Below are 16263 nucleotides of genomic sequence, written 5' to 3' on the forward strand. Positions count from 1 at the left end.
CTGCCTGTGACTCTCCGTGCCTACTGCAGATCCCGCGCTGCCTGTAACACTCCATGCCTACTGTGGATCCCCCACCCCTGCCTGCGTCACTCCGTGCCTACTGCAGATCCCACGCTGCCTGTGACACTCTGTCCCTTCTGTGGATCCCCCCCCCCCCCCCCGCCTGTGTCACTATGTGCCTGATGTGGATCCCCCCACCCCCGCCTGTGACACTCCGTGCCTGCTATGGATCCACCCCTCCCTGCTCTGACACACTCTGTGCCTGCTGCAGACCCCGCCCGCCTCCGGAGGCGCCGCCCTCCCTCCTCTCCATCCTCCGCCGCTTGTTGATACCGAGGCAGCCGCAGCCCAGGCTGCACCCCCTGCACTACCCCTGTCTGGGAGCCGGGGGCAGGGAGGGGGCGAGGAGGGGCAGAGGCAGGGCCCGCCCAGGGCTGCAGGTGCACAGGCCGGGGCAGGAGCCAAGAGGTCGGAGCAGGAGCCCACCCGGACCTAGGAGGCCGGGACAGGAGCCAAAGGGCCGGGGTAGGAGCCCACCAGGACCGGGCAGGAGGCGGGGGCAGGAGCCCACCAGGACTGGGCAGGAGACCGGGGTGAGAGCCCACCAGGACCGGGCTAGGACCCCACCAGGACAAGGCAGGAGACCTGGGTAAGATTCCACCAGGACCGGGCAGGAGCCAAGAGGCCGGGGTAGGAGCCCACCAGGACCGGGCAGGAGACCACCCGGACAAGGCAGGAGCCAAGAGACCGGGATAGGAGCCCACCAGGACCGGGCAGGAGGCCGGGGCAGCTACCAAGAGGCGGGGGGAGGACCCCACCAAGCCTGGGCTGGGCAGGCGGCCGCCCCCGCCCTCCCTCCACAGGCTCCACAACTCTCTCCCCCTCACAGGCCTGAAGATGGCGGGCCCCCCGCCCTCCAAGCAGGGCCCCCCCGGCAGCGGTAGCCCCCGGCCGGCCCCCCCGGAGCTGGACTTCAGGTCGGGGGCTCGGGTGGAGGAGCTGAACCGGTTGATCGTGGACTTCAGCAAACATGACCAGCGGGAGTACGACGACCAGAGGGCCCTGGAGGTGCACACGGCCAAGGACTTCATCTTCAGCATGCTGGGTGAGTGACCCCCCCCCCGGGGGGGAGAGGGATACCCTGGAGGGGGAGAGGGGAGACCCTGAAGGGGGAGAGGGGGAGATCCTTTGGGGGTGGGGACAAGGGACTCTGGAGGTGCACGGCCAAGGATTTCATCTTCAGCATGCTGGGTGAGTGACCCCCCCCCGGGGGGGAGAGGGAGACCCTGGAGGGAGAGGGGGGAGACCCTGAAGGGGGAGAGGGGGAGATCCTTTGGGGGTGGGGACAAGGGACTCTGGAGGTGCACGGCCAAGGACTTCATCTTCAGCATGCTGGGTGAGTGACCCCCCCCCGGGGGGGGAGAGGGAGACCCTGGAGGGAGAGGGGGGAGACCCTGAAGGGGGAGAGGGGGAGATCCTTTGGGGGTGGGGACAAGGGACTCTGGAGGTGCACGGCCAAGGACTTCATCTTCAGCATGCTGGGTGAGTGACACCCCCCCCCCCCCCCTGGGGAGAAGGAGACCCTGGGGGAGGAGGGGGGCACCAGAGACCCTAGGGGGGAAGAATAGACCCTTGAGGGTAGATTGTGGGCTGGGAGACCGAGGCTCCTGGGGGTGCACACTGCCAAGGACTTTACCTCCAGGATGCTGGGTGAGTGTAGCCCCCAGCCCCCGAACCCTGCCACAGTAGAAGTATGTGATAGAAACCCAGAGGGGGTGGCCTGGGAGTTGGGGAGGAGAAGGGGGCCGAGGGCCCAGGATATGCAGTTAAATCACTGATCTTCAGCATGGTGAGTGAGGGCTCCCTGGTGAGTGGGTGTCAGTCACTCCACCACCCCTCGGATGAACAGTGGATTGAGATACCCCCCCTGGGGTTGATGGGTGAGTGGAGACAGATCCTAGGTGGGAGAGATGGGGACGGTTGGGGTGCACAAGCTCGGGGCTTTAACGTCAGAATGCTGTGTGACCCCCCCCCCCCCCCCCCCGCAGGAGGAGGTGGGAGGGAGGGACACATATTTACCCCTATGGGGTCCACAGGCAATGTCTGCATCGTGTCTGTATCTTGGGCTGTGGGGGTGAGGATGTCTTATCTTATGGGGGTGCTGGGCTATCTTCTGGGGTGCCATGTCGGCCACGGCGCCATGTTATACAGATCAGCCCCCCCTTAATATTCTTGTGCCCGGATGTTCGTGTTTATCTTCAGCAAGTGACTGACGTTTGTGTACAGAAGTGAACGAGGGGAGGGGGCGATGACATTGTGAATGGGACCCCGAGGGGTGCTCTGTTTACTATTATTGTTGTGACGTCACTGTTGCCGCCATGCCCCGCCCGCCCCTTATTATTAGTATTATTGACAGACTGTAGGAAGAATGTTCATTACGGTCCCTGCACATTGGCGAGGCCAGCCGGGACGTAGATTCCATTGGCGCAGCAGGTGCAGTGGCACCAAGGCCCAGAGGTGCCCATTGAACCCTGAATATTGCTGAATTTCACTGTCCAGCTAGGCTGCGGCCAAGGGTCCCATTGCTTTCTCTGCACGGGTGCCCATGGCCATGACACATTGGCTGTGCCACTGAGGCCAGCTGTGGATTTAAAGACGCCGTGCCATGCCGATGGGCGGGGCCTCCTGCTGAACCCATGTTTTACGTACTTCCGGTTGTGTACCACTAGAAGGTGAACTGGTGGCTTGCACGGACTCTTGTTGCACAAACCTTTCCACTTCCGTTGAAACCTCTGACCCAAAGAGGCCTGCCTTGACCAGTGGTCACATTTTCACTAGCCCACCGCTGGAAATATCATAGCCCAGGCCCAGAGCTGTTTCTGTGAGTACGAGTTATACTCCTGTCTTCAGTATTATTTACTACTGAATCTCAAGGCCTGATTCACAGCAACTTTTTCTAGGAACAGTCGGTTCCAAACTCGCAAGTGAATTGCTCCGTCATTTCCTGGACAAGGGTTTTATTTCCGACAGAATTCAGACCGAATTCACAACGGTTGCAATTCACTTCTTTCAAGCGATTTGAAACCCCTATGAATTCGGCGTTAGAGTAACCGTGTCACACTCCTAGGGGTTCAGGAGTAAATCACCTCTACTAAGAGAAAGGCTCTTTGAATGTTGCCCTTATGGGCATTTTGCGGCGACCACGAGGTGGTGGCATCTGTTTCTGAACCAGCTAGCCCTTTGTACCCAGGGCATGTGGCTGTGGTCCAGTTCACTGGTGGGAGGTGACTTTTCTGTAACACGAGGGAGGATGAGAAGCTGCGCTGTGACCCCGTGCATTAGAGGTACCCTTGAGTAACACCACGAACACATAGCTGCACTCTGACCCAGTGCGTCACAGGTACCCTTGAGTAAGGTCACCATACATACCCGCACTCTGACCCCTTGCATTAGAGGTACCCGTGAGTAACACCACGAACACATAGCTGCACTCTGACCCCGTGCGTCATAGGTACCCTTGAGTAACACCACGAACACATAGCTGCACTCTGACCCCGTGCGTCATAGGTACCCTTGAGTAAGGTCACCATACATACCCGCACTCTGACCCCTTGCATTAGAGGTACCCTTGAGTAACACCACGAACACATAGCTGCACTCTGACCCCGTGCGTCACAGATACCCTTGAGTAACACCACGAACACATACCTGCACTGGGACCCCATGCATTAGAGGTACCCTTGAGTAACACCACGAACACATAGCTGCACTCTGACCCCGTGCGTCACAGGTACTCTTGAGTAAGGCCACGATACATGCCTGCACTCTGACCCCATGCATTAGAGGCACCCTTGAGTAAGGTCGCGATGCATACCTGCACCCTGACCCTGTGCTTTACAGGTACCCTTGAGTAAGGCCACGAACACATACCTGCACTGGAACCCCATGCATTAGAGGTACCCTTGAGTAAGGTCGCGATGCATACCTGCACCCTGACCCCCGTACTTTACAGGTACCCTTGAGTAACACCACGAACACATACCTGCACCCTGACCCCGTGCGTCACAGGTACCCTTGAGTAAGGTCACCATACATACCCGCACTCTGACCCCTTGCATTAGAGGTACCCTTGAGTAACACCACAAACACATGGCTGCACTCTGACCCCGTGCGTCACAGGTACCCATGAGTAAGGCCACGAACAGATAGCTGCACTGGGACCCCGTGCATTAGAGGTACCCTTGAGTAAGGCCACGAACACATAGCTGCACTCTGACCCCGTGCGTCACAGGTACCCTTGAGTAAGGTCACAACACGTACCTGCACTCTGACCCCATGCATTAGAAGTACCCTTGAGTAATGCCACTAACACATACCTGCACTGGGACCCCGTGCTTTAGAGGTACCCTTGAGTAAGGCCACGAACACATAGCTGCACTCTGACCCCGTGCGTCATCGGTACTCTTGAGTAAGGCCACGAATACATACCTGCACTCTGACCCCGTACATTACAGGTACCCTTGAGTAAGGTCACAACACATACCTGCACTCTGACCCCATGCATTAGAAGTACCCTTGAGTAAGGCCACGAACACATACCTGCACTGGGACCCAGTGCATTAGAGGTACCCTTGAGTAACACCGTCACAGGTACCCTTGAATAACACCACGAACACAACCTGCACTCTGACCCCGTGCATTACAGCTACCCTTGAGTAAGGCCACGAACACATACCTGCACTCTAACCCCGTGCGTCACAGGGACCCTTGAGTAAGGCCACGAACAGATACCTGCACTGGGACCCCATGCATTAGAGGTACCCTTGAGTAAGGCCACAAACACATACCTGCACTGTAAACCCTTGCATTAGAGGTACCATTGAGTAAGGCCACGAACACATAGCTGCACTCTGACCCCGTGCGTTACAGGTACTCTTGAGTAAGGTCACAATACATACCTGCACTGGGACCCCGTGCATTAGAGGTACCCTTGAGTAAGGCCACGATACATACCTGCACTGGGACCCCGTGAATTAGAGGTACCCTTGAGTAAGGCCACAATACATACCTGCACTGGGACCCCGTGCATTAGAGGTACCCTAGAGTAAGGTCGCAATGCATACCTGCAGTGGGACCCCGTGCATTAAACGTACCCTTGAGTAAGGCCACGATACATACCTGCACTGGGACCCCGTGCATTAGAGGTACCCTTGAGTAAGGCCGCAATGCATACCTGCACTGGGACCCCGTGCATTAGAGGTACCCTTGAGTAAGGCCACGATACATACCTGCACTGGGACCCCGTGCATTAGAGGTACCCTTGAGTAAGGTCGCAATGCATACCTGCCCTGGGACCCCGTGCATTAGAGGTACCCTTGAGTAAGGTCTCTATACATACCTGCCCTGGGACCCCGTGCATTAGAGGTACCCTTGAGTAAGGTCGCAATGCATACCTGCTCTGGGACCCCGTGCATAAGAGGTACCCTTGAGTAAGGTCTCTATACATACCTGCCCTGGGACCCCGTGCATTAGAGGTACCCTTGAGTAAGGTCAGTATACATACCTGCCCTGGGACCCCGTGCATTAGAGGTACCCTTGAGTAAGGTCGCAATGCATACCTGCTCTGGGACCCGATGCATTAGAGGTACCCTTGAGTAAGGTCTCTATACATACCTGCCCTGGGACCCCGTGCATTAGAGGTACCCTTGAGTAAGGTCGCAATGCATACCTGCACTGGGACCCCGTGCATTAGAGGTACCCTTGAGTAAGATCGCAATGCATACCTGCTCTGGGACCCAATGCATTAGAGGTACCCTTGAGTAAGGTCTCTATACATACCTGCCCTGGGACTCCGTGCATTAGAGGTACCCTTGAGTAAGGTCGCAATGCATACCTGCACTGGGACCCCGTGCATTAGAGGTACCCTTGAGTAAGGTCAGTATACATACCTGCTCTGGGACCCGATGCATTAGAGGTATCCTTGAGTAAGGTCTCTATACATACCTGCACTGGGACCCCGTGCATTAGAGGTACCCTTGAGTAAGGTCGCAATGTATACCTGCACTGGGACCCCGTGCATTAGAGGTACCCTTGAGTAAGGTCGCAATGCATACCTGCACTGGGACCCCGTGCATTAGAGGTACCTTTGAGTAAGGCCACGATACATACCTGCACTGGGACTCCGTGCATTAGAGGTATTCTTGAGTAAGGTCGCAATGCATACCTGCACTGGGACCCCGTGCATTAGAGGTACCCTTGAGTAAGGTCAGTATACATACCTGCCCTGGGACCCCGTGCATTAGAGGTACCCTTGAGTAAGGTCTCTATACATACCTGCCCTGGGACCCCGTGCATTAGAGGTACCCTTGAGTAAGGTCGCAATGCATACCTGCTCTGGGACCCCGTGCATTAGAGGTACCCTTGAGTAAGGTCTCTATACATACCTGCCCAGGGACCCCGTGCATTAGAGGTACCCTTGAGTAAGGTCGCAATGCATACCTGCACTGGGACCCCGTGCATTAGAGGTACCCTTGAGTAAGGTCAGTATACATACCTGCCCTGGGACCCCGTGCATTAGAGGTACCCTTGAGTAAGGTCGCAATGCATACCTGCTCTGGGACCCCGTGCATTAGAGGTACCCTTGAGTAAGGTCGCAATGCATACGTGCACTGGGACCCCGTGCATTAGAGGTACCCTTGAGTAAGGTCGCAATGCATACCTGCTCTGGGACCCGATGCATTAGAGGTACCCTTGAGTAAGGTCTCTATACATACCTGCCCTGGGACTCCGTGCATTAGAGTTACCCTTGAGTAAGGTCGCAATGCATACCTGCACTGGGACCCCGTGCATTAGAGGTACCCTTGAGTAAGGTCAGTATACATACCTGCTCTGGGACCCGATGCATTAGAGTTACCCTTGAGTAAGGTCGCAATGCATACCTGCACTGGGACCCCGTGCATTAGAGGTACCCTTGAGTAAGGTCAGTATACATACCTGCTCTGGGACCCGATGCATTAGAGGTACCCTTGAGTAAGGGCTCTATACATACCTGCACTGGGACCCCGTGCATTAGAGGTACCCTTGAGTAAGGTCTCTATACATACCTGCCCTGGGACCCCGTGCATTAGAGGTACCCTTGAGTAAGGTCGCAATGCATACCTGCACTGGGACCCCGTGCATTAGAGGTACCCTTGAGTAAGATCGCAATGCATACCTGCTCTGGGACCCAATGCATTAGAGGTACCCTTGAGTAAGGTCTCTATACATACCTGCCCTGGGACTCCGTGCATTAGAGGTACCCTTGAGTAAGGTCGCAATGCATACCTGCACTGGGACCCCGTGCATTAGAGGTACCCTTGAGTAAGGTCAGTATACATACCTGCTCTGGGACCCGATGCATTAGAGGTATCCTTGAGTAAGGTCTCTATACATACCTGCACTGGGACCCCGTGCATTAGAGGTACCCTTGAGTAAGGTCGCAATGTATACCTGCACTGGGACCCCGTGCATTAGAGGTACCCTTGAGTAAGGTCGCAATGCATACCTGCACTGGGACCCCGTGCATTAGAGGTACCTTTGAGTAAGGCCACAATACATACCTGCACTGGGACTCCGTGCATTAGAGGTATTCTTGAGTAAGGTCGCAATGCATACCTGCACTGGGACCCCGTGCATTAGAGGTACCCTTGAGTAAGGTCAGTATACATACCTGCCCTGGGACCCCGTGCATTAGAGGTACCCTTGAGTAAGGTCTCTATACATACCTGCCCTGGGACCCCGTGCATTAGAGGTACCCTTGAGTAAGGTCGCAATGCATACCTGCTCTGGGACCCCGTGCATTAGAGGTACCCTTGAGTAAGGTCTCTATACATACCTGCCCAGGGACCCCGTGCATTAGAGGTACCCTTGAGTAAGGTCGCAATGCATACCTGCACTGGGACCCCGTGCATTAGAGGTACCCTTGAGTAAGGTCAGTATACATACCTGCCCTGGGACCCCGTGCATTAGAGGTACCCTTGAGTAAGGTCGCAATGCATACCTGCTCTGGGACCCCGTGCATTAGAGGTACCCTTGAGTAAGGTCGCAATGCATACCTGCACTGGGACCCCGTGCATTAGAGGTACCCTTGAGTAAGGTCGCAATGCATACCTGCTCTGGGACCCGATGCATTAGAGGTACCCTTGAGTAAGGTCTCTATACATACCTGCCCTGGGACTCCGTGCATTAGAGTTACCCTTGAGTAAGGTCGCAATGCATACCTGCACTGGGACCCCGTGCATTAGAGGTACCCTTGAGTAAGGTCAGTATACATACCTGCTCTGGGACCCGATGCATTAGAGTTACCCTTGAGTAAGGTCGCAATGCATACCTGCACTGGGACCCCGTGCATTAGAGGTACCCTTGAGTAAGGTCAGTATACATACCTGCTCTGGGACCCGATGCATTAGAGGTACCCTTGAGTAAGGGCTCTATACATACCTGCACTGGGACCCCGTGCATTAGAGGTACCCTTGAGTAAGGTCTCTATACATACCTGCCCTGGGACCCCGTGCATTAGAGGTACCCTTGAGTAAGGTCGCAATGCATACCTGCACTGGGACCCCGTGCATTAGAGGTACCCTTGAGTAAGGTCGCAATGCATACCTGCACTGGGACCCCGTGCATTAGAGGTTCGCTTGAGTAAGGTCAGTATACATACCTGCACTGGGACCCCGTGCATTAGAGGTACCATTGAGTAAGGCCACAAACACATGGCTGCACTCTGACCCCGTGCGTTACAGGTACTCTTGAGTAAGGCCACGATACATACCTGCACTGGGACCCCGTGCATTAGAGGTACCCTTGAGTAAGGTCGCAATGCATACCTGCACTGGGACCCCGTGCATTAGAGGTACCCTTGAGTAAGGTCAGTATACATACCTGCCCTGGGACTCCGTGCATTAGAGGTACCCTTGAGTAAGGTCTCTATACATACCTGCCCTGGGACCCCGTGCATTAGAGGTACCCTTGAGTAAGGTCAGTATACATACCTGCTCTGGGACCCGATGCATTAGAGGTACCCTTGAGTAAGGTCTCTATACATACCTGCACTGGGACCCCGTGCATTAGAGGTACCCTTGAGTAAGGTCGCAATGTATACCTGCACTGAGACCCCGTGCATTAGAGGTACCCTTGAGTAAGGTCGCAATGCATACCTGCACTGGGACCCCGTGCATTAGAGGTACCTTTGAGTAAGGCCACGATACATACGTGCACTGGGACTCCGTGCATTAGAGGTACCCTTGAGTAAGGTCGCAATGCATACCTGCACTGGGACCCCGTGCATTAGAGGTACCCTTGAGTAAGGTCAGTATACATACCTGCCCTGGGACCCCGTGCATTAGAGGTACCCTTGAGTAAGGTCTCTATACATACCTGCCCTGGGACCCCGTGCATTAGAGGTACCCTTGAGTAAGGTCGCAATGCATACCTGCTCTGGGACCCCGTGCATTAGAGGTACCCTTGAGTAAGGTCTCTATACATACCTGCCCAGGGACCCCGTGCATTAGAGGTACCCTTGAGTAAGGTCGCAATGCATACCTGCACTGGGACCCCGTGCATTAGAGGTACCCTTGAGTAAGGTCAGTATACATACCTGCCCTGGGACCCCGTGCATTAGAGGTACCCTTGAGTAAGGTCGCAATGCATACCTGCTCTGGGACCCCGTGCATTAGAGGTACCCTTGAGTAAGGTCGCAATGCATACCTGCACTGGGACCCCGTGCATTAGAGGTACCCTTGGGTAAGGTCGCAATGCATACCTGCACTGGGACCCCGTGCATTAGAGGTTCGCTTGAGTAAGGTCAGTATACATACCTGCACTGGGACCCCGTGCATTAGAGGTACCATTGAGTAAGGCCACAAACACATAGCTGCACTCTGACCCCGTGCGTTACAGGTACTCTTGAGTAAGGCCACGATACATACCTGCACTGGGACCCCGTGCATTAGAGGTACCCTTGAGTAAGGTCGCAATGCATACCTGCACTGGGACCCCGTGCATTAGAGGTACCCTTGAGTAAGGTCAGTATACATACCTGCCCTGGGACTCCGTGCATTAGAGGTACCCTTGAGTAAGGTCTCTATACATACCTGCCCTGGGACCCCGTGTATTAGAGGTACCCTTGAGTAAGGTCTCTATACATACCTGCCCTGGGACCCCGTGCATTAGAGGTACCCTTGAGTAAGGTCAGTATACATACCTGTCCTGGGACCCCGTGCATTAGAGGTACCCTTGAGTAAGGTCAGTATACATACCTGCTCTGGGACCCGATGCATTAGAGGTACCCTTGAGTAAGGTCTCTATACATACCTGCACTGGGACCCCGTGCATTAGAGGTACCCTTGAGTAAGGTCGCAATGCATACCTGCACTGGGACCCCGTGCATTAGAGGTACCCTTGAGTAAGGTCAGTATACATACCTGCCCTGGGACCCCGTGCATTAGAGGTACCCTTGAGTAAGGTCGCAATGCATACCTGCTCTGGGACCCTATGCATTAGAGGTACCCTTGAGTAAGGTCTCTATACATACCTGCACTGGGACCCCGTGCATTAGAGGTACCCTTGAGTAAGGTCTCTATACATACCTGCCCTGGGACCCCGTGCATTAGAGGTACCCTTGAGTAAGGTCAGTATACATACCTGCCCTGGGACCCCGTGCATTAGAGGTACCCTTGAGTAAGGTCGCAATGCATACCTGCACTGGGACCCCGTGCATTAGAGGTACCCTTGAGTAACACCACGAACACATAGCTGCACTCTGACCCCGTGCGTCACAGGTACCCTTGAGTAAGGCCACGAACACATACCTGCACTGGGACCCCGTGCATTACAGGTACCAGCCAAGAAAGGAGGGGGGTGCATTTTCTTGGGTACAACATGAGTGGGCACTGTCTTCAGAATGGCGCAACCGCTGTTTACTGTCCAGGTCGAAACGAACCTGCACGTCTGCTGCCATCTGCAACCCTTTGCTAATCACAGAAAATGCTAAACTACAAGTCCCAGCATGCCTCAGTGTTGCTACTAGTTCTGGCTGTTTCGCTTGTGACCTCGGGGGGTGGTAACTCTGCAGGAGATGAACAGACCCCTCACTGATTCTTCGTTTTACCAAGCTGTCATCTCGGGGCAGTGGAAGATGGGGGTTCAGCTGGTTTAATTAGGGCGCACCCACGTTTTACCTCCAGGAGCCCCAGGTGACCGTGAATACAGGGACTGGTCTCCGGCTAAAGATGTGGCCCAGATGAAGTGGTGTCCAAACGGCTGCAGATCACAGGTGTACCCCTTGGATTTTGGCTTGAACAAACCGTGTTTTCTTCGGCAGCCCCTTGACCTCCCAGCACCCCCCAATGACCGGCTAAGAACTGAGGGCCAGTGTAGGAAACCGTTCAGGGCCGGCCTGTAGGATGGGTGAGCTGAGCCCAGGCACAGGGCGCCAATATTCTGGGGGGCACATGGAGCTGTGTATGTCTTTTAACATGGGTCAGCGGGGCCCAGGCCGTCAATATTCTGGGGGGCGCATGGAGCTGTGGGCGGCTTTTAGCATGTGGGAGCCGGACCAGGCCCAGGCCCAGGGCTTCTATATTCCTGGGGGCGCATGGAGCTGTGTGCGGCCTCTAGCATGGGCGAGCCGGGCCCAGGCCCAGGGCGCCAATATTCTGGGGGGCGCATGGAGCTGTGTGCGGCCTCTAGCATGGGCGAGCCGGGCCCAGGGCGCCAATATTCTGGGGGGCGCATGGATCTGTGTGCGGCCTCTAGCATGGGCGAGCCGGGCCCAGGGCGCCAATATTCTGGGGGGCGCATGGATCTGTGTGCGGCCTCAACACACCCGGGAGGCAGCTAAGCTACTGGTGAGATTTATGAGCTGGGGGAGGTCTGTGGATGTTTGTGTTCAGGGACCAGGCCCTGCTGCTCATCTAGGTAGCGACCAGTGAACACAGAAGGGACCCCCTGCTGCCTCATTTAATTCACCCCCATCAGCAAGGGCACCACATTTCTCTCCACCCACACCCATGATGTCATCTGAGCAAAGGCCGGCTCTGGGTAACCTATTGCCGAATCCTAACATGGGTTTGAGATTCGGTATTGGGAACAGGCGTGTTAAGGACGTCCCTTTCTAATAGCGACTCGCAGATGTGTGTGTGAATGTTTTGTAACTGAATGCGGTCGCAAAACATTCAAATTTTACCAACTCCTCCATGGAGGTGGTAACCATTCACAAATGGGAAGGGGTCCCCAGGGACCCTTTCCGCTTTGTGAATGTGGCTGTAAACATTTTGTAGGTGCAGGCAATGGTCCCACAAATCTCTGCCTTTTATTTATATGAAAAAAAAAAAATGAGAAGAAATCAGTTCAGTGTTCTTTTAGAAATTTGAAAAATAATTTGAGGAAAACGTGCTGCATTTGTGTAAAAAAATAAAGCTTTTTTATTATAAAAAGCAATCTCAGGCAGTGTCTGCTGTCCCCACCGGGCCACCATCTCTGTGATATTTGGCCATTCCCTATTGCTCGCACATTGCGACCTACCTCACGAATATTAAAGAGATAGGTCTATTAGCGACCCACTGGGAATCACTGAATGTGTTTAAGACACATCTGGCCCTTACAGCTCTGAAACACTCCTTAATTGCATGTATTGGTCCCTGCAGAAGAGAACCTGGTGTGAAAGAAGTTGGGTGTCATCGTGTGATTGTCTCTGAGAGGAGGTGCTCGGTGCACCAGGGAGAAAGGGGCATCCACATTTAATGTTCTTGGATGCTGTTCCATGAGTACCCGGGACTGGGTTTATGGTGTTTGAGAAAGGGGGGCACCTGGCTTGATGAAGTCCCCCCTTTTTTTGCACAGCTGTTTGTGTTTAGATCCAGCTGGGTTGTAAGTGTGTGGCGCTTGACCGATGCCCAGTGGTACACCCCAGGGCCTCACATGTAGGTTGGTCACAGAGCGGATGTGGCACAGCCAGCGGTATTCTACATAGTGCCTCGTTTAACTGTACCTAGTGTGTGTGTGCTTCGGCTATTCTTCGGGGTGCACAGAGGCGTTTCAGTGGCCATGGTGTGTGTGTACGTCATGTGTTGTATGTGTCTCCCAGGTGAGGCTGTGATCCACAGCGGAGGCATCTGGGCGCTTCGGCCAGCTGTGACTGCCACATTTATGGATAGCCCCAGGGGGTGTGTAGTGCAGTGATATTACATCGCCTGCAGAGGGCGGTAGGGATAAAAGATAAAGTGAGGTTATAGTTATATGTTGAAATGAGACATGAGCTAATGGTTAAAAACCACTCTTGTACCCCCATGATACTTTACTAATAAAGAAAAGCTAATTATATACTCTGGCCTTTGGGCAGGCCCTGTGCACACCTGTGCAAATGTCCAACCTACATTCTAGCCCCCCTTTTCATTTTTTAGCCATGACACATGTCACGAATGATGTAATCTGGAAGGTCACAAGCAGGGCATGATGAGGTGGATCTCATTACCTCCAGCGCCCTTCTGCCCCCCATGCCAGCAGAAAAGGCCCTGCCCTTCTCCCTGGGAACAGCAATGTGCTTCTTGTGGACATTTCACGTTTTACTTGTCTGTTCCCTAAGTGTGTTTCCTCTTTCTAGGATGATGTATTTCTGTAGTTTTTTTCATACAACATTTTTTCTCATGTATTCTGCGTAGTGTGGAAAAAATGTTATTCCTACGTAGCTGTGTGTGCTCAGGTTGTGGGTGGGCCACGATTGAGAGCTGTGGGTCCAGGCCCGAGGCGCTGAGTATTTCTCACAGTGGGCAATGGATGGGCTCGGAGAGCATGTTCATCCAATCATTGGCCTCCTTGCAGGGCGCACAGAGCTGTGCTCAGGGTGCCAGTCATTAGTTTGAAAGTATGAGAAAGTAGGTAAACACAGCTGTCGAGTAGTGAGGAGGTGAAATTTGAATAAAGTGTTAATGTCCAGGTGAGTGAGTGAGTGGTGTGTGTGTGTAGGAGACGCACGAGAGAGTGAGGACTGAGCTAAAGAGGGAATCCATGATGGATATGCAGATTGAGGGTTTCAAAAAGATATGAGGAGAAAAAATCCAAGTGTCTTGCAAGTGCCGTGTCTCTTCCACTCTCCACAGTAATGTTTAATTCACATTCTGCTTTGAGAGGTGAAGTTCATTTATTCCTGAGGGCAGCCTTTAGTAAGTCTGAGGTGGGCCCCCACCCAGGGCGCGACCGCCGGAGGGATGCTGGTGCTCCCTGTAGCGGGCTCCACATCTCAGGTATAAGGTGCATTTAAACAGGTTTTTTAATGTCTGTGGGTGACTTTGTCTGCTTTATGTTTGCTTTTGTTTTCATAACCCTACTTAACCCCCCCCCCCCCCCACCTTCCTCCTCCTTCTACCAAATTTTCAATCTGGGATAATTAAAAAGGAACAGTCCTGGTGGCGGGGGGCCGGTGGCGGGGACCGGTGGCGGGGGGCGGGTGGCGGGGACCGGTGGACGGTGGCAGGGGACCGGTGGCAGGGGACTGGTGGCGGGTGGCGGGGGCATTAGGGGAAAACACACAAGGAAAGAAGAAACGAAACCTTACCTGCTGCATTTGAAGCTCACTCCACTGAAGGCCCAGGCTCCCAAAGTGCACTGCGGCAATCCCAATGCTACTCTCATGCTGCTGGCAGCCTGAGAGCAATGTCATGATTGGCCGGAGCGCCCCGGCTCTGCGCTCCTAGGAAGACTGGGAGCATGTGCCTGCTGTCTCATGACCAGGTGAGGCAGCTCAGTGCGCATGTGTGTTTGGCCGTCCTGAGACGGGCCGCCAAACGCACATGCACACGGAGGGGAGTGCACACCGCTCCCCTCCATGGCTGCCATCCCTCATGGACCCGCACCTTGAAAAATAAAACAATAATAAATTATGAACTTCCCTCCACAGGTGGAGCCCCCGCTGAAGTTTGTGAGGTGGTGCAAAATCTGGTTTTGCCCAGTGCGCTCTCTGCGCATAGATTGTTTCTGTTTGTACATTCATTCATTCAGCTTTGTGAAAGGCTTGAAGTGTGTGCCACTGGTGGTTGACAGCCTTGGTTGCTGAGCTGTGACCAGGTTCCTTATTTACACTGTACGTTTTCTATTTTTCTATGCCCCCCCCATCAGTGATTGTTCCCACAAAGCACTTTCTGTTGTGGTGGGTAATCTCCTCGGAGTGAGTGTATTGATACAGTCCTGGTGCCCAGACGCAGTAAACCTCTTAGTTTGAACTTCAGTCACGTGGGTGAGATCGGATATATCAGAGCTTTCGTGGAAAAAACAAGGTTATTTCAGCTGAAGTGTTTGAAAACTTCCTTCCTGCTTCCGGTTTAACACCCGGATGTTTCACTTTCACCCCCGCCCCTCCTTCCCTTCGTCCTTGCCCGTCCCCTCCCTCTGCCACTTAATGCGCCTCGCTCCATCCCTCAGCTCCTCTCCTCTCTTATTCCTTCCTCCTCCCTCCCGTCCACTCTCCCCCCCCTCACCTTCCCGCCCTGCCTCTTTCTGACGTCTTTACTCTCCAGCTAGGACCCCCCTTCATGTCCCCGAGGTTATTCCTCCCTTTACAATTACTTTCACACAGTGCCCCCTTCTTGTTCCTCTCAAACCCCCCCCCCCCCATAGCGTCACTCGTCCCCCCTTTCTAACAGGTTCTTTCTCACCCCGTTCTCTTCTTTCCACCACCCTGTACTCCTCCCTCCCATCTGCCTCTCTCTCCCTCCATCTTTAATCCTTTCTTCCTCCCTGCATCTCTTCCCCCTTCCTGGCCTCTCATTCTTTCTCACGCCGTGTACTTCTCCTTCTCTCCCCTTGTATTCCTCCCCCCTCCCTCTTCTCTCCCCCTGTATGATTCTCCCCTTTGCCTCTGACTCCTTCTCTCCTCGTGTATTTCTCTTCCTCTTCTCTCCCCTCCCATGCCCCTGACCCCCCCTTCTCTCCCACTGTATTTCTCTCCCCGTGTATTTCTCCCCCCTTGCCTCTCACTCCCCCTTCTCTCCCCGTGTATTTCTCCCCCCTTGCCTCTCACTCCCCCTTCTCTCCCCGTGTATTTCTCCCCCCTTGCCTCTCACTCCCCCTTCTCTCCCCGTGTATTTCTCTCCCCGTGTATTTCTCCCCCCTTGCCTCTCACTCCCCCTTCTCTCCCCGTGTATTTCTCTCCCCCTCCCTTGCCTCTCACTCCCCTTCTCTCCCCGTGTATTTCTCCCCCCTTGCCTCTCACTCCCCCTTCTCTCCCCGTGT

General features: G+C 54.4%; 1 protein-coding gene across 2 annotated transcripts in view; it reads left to right on the forward strand.

The window, feature by feature from the left end:
- The first annotated feature begins 254 nt into the window (after positions 1-254).
- The window catches only part of MB21D2 (Mab-21 domain containing 2), a 154166-nt gene continuing 138157 nt past the window's right edge, over positions 255-16263 (forward strand). Inside the window, exon 1 of one of the 2 annotated variants that reach the window (XM_069212765.1) lies at positions 255-1105. In XM_069212765.1, coding sequence (XP_069068866.1) covers positions 898-1105 — 208 coding nt within the window. In that variant the 5' untranslated portion in view covers positions 255-897. Of the gene's footprint in view, positions 1106-1516; positions 1543-16263 lie in introns of those variants that run through there. The other variant, XM_069212766.1, reaches the window with a different exon arrangement.

The sequence above is a fragment of the Pleurodeles waltl genome, chromosome 11 (assembly GCF_031143425.1).
Source record: "Pleurodeles waltl isolate 20211129_DDA chromosome 11, aPleWal1.hap1.20221129, whole genome shotgun sequence".
NCBI lineage: Eukaryota > Metazoa > Chordata > Amphibia > Caudata > Salamandridae > Pleurodeles > Pleurodeles waltl.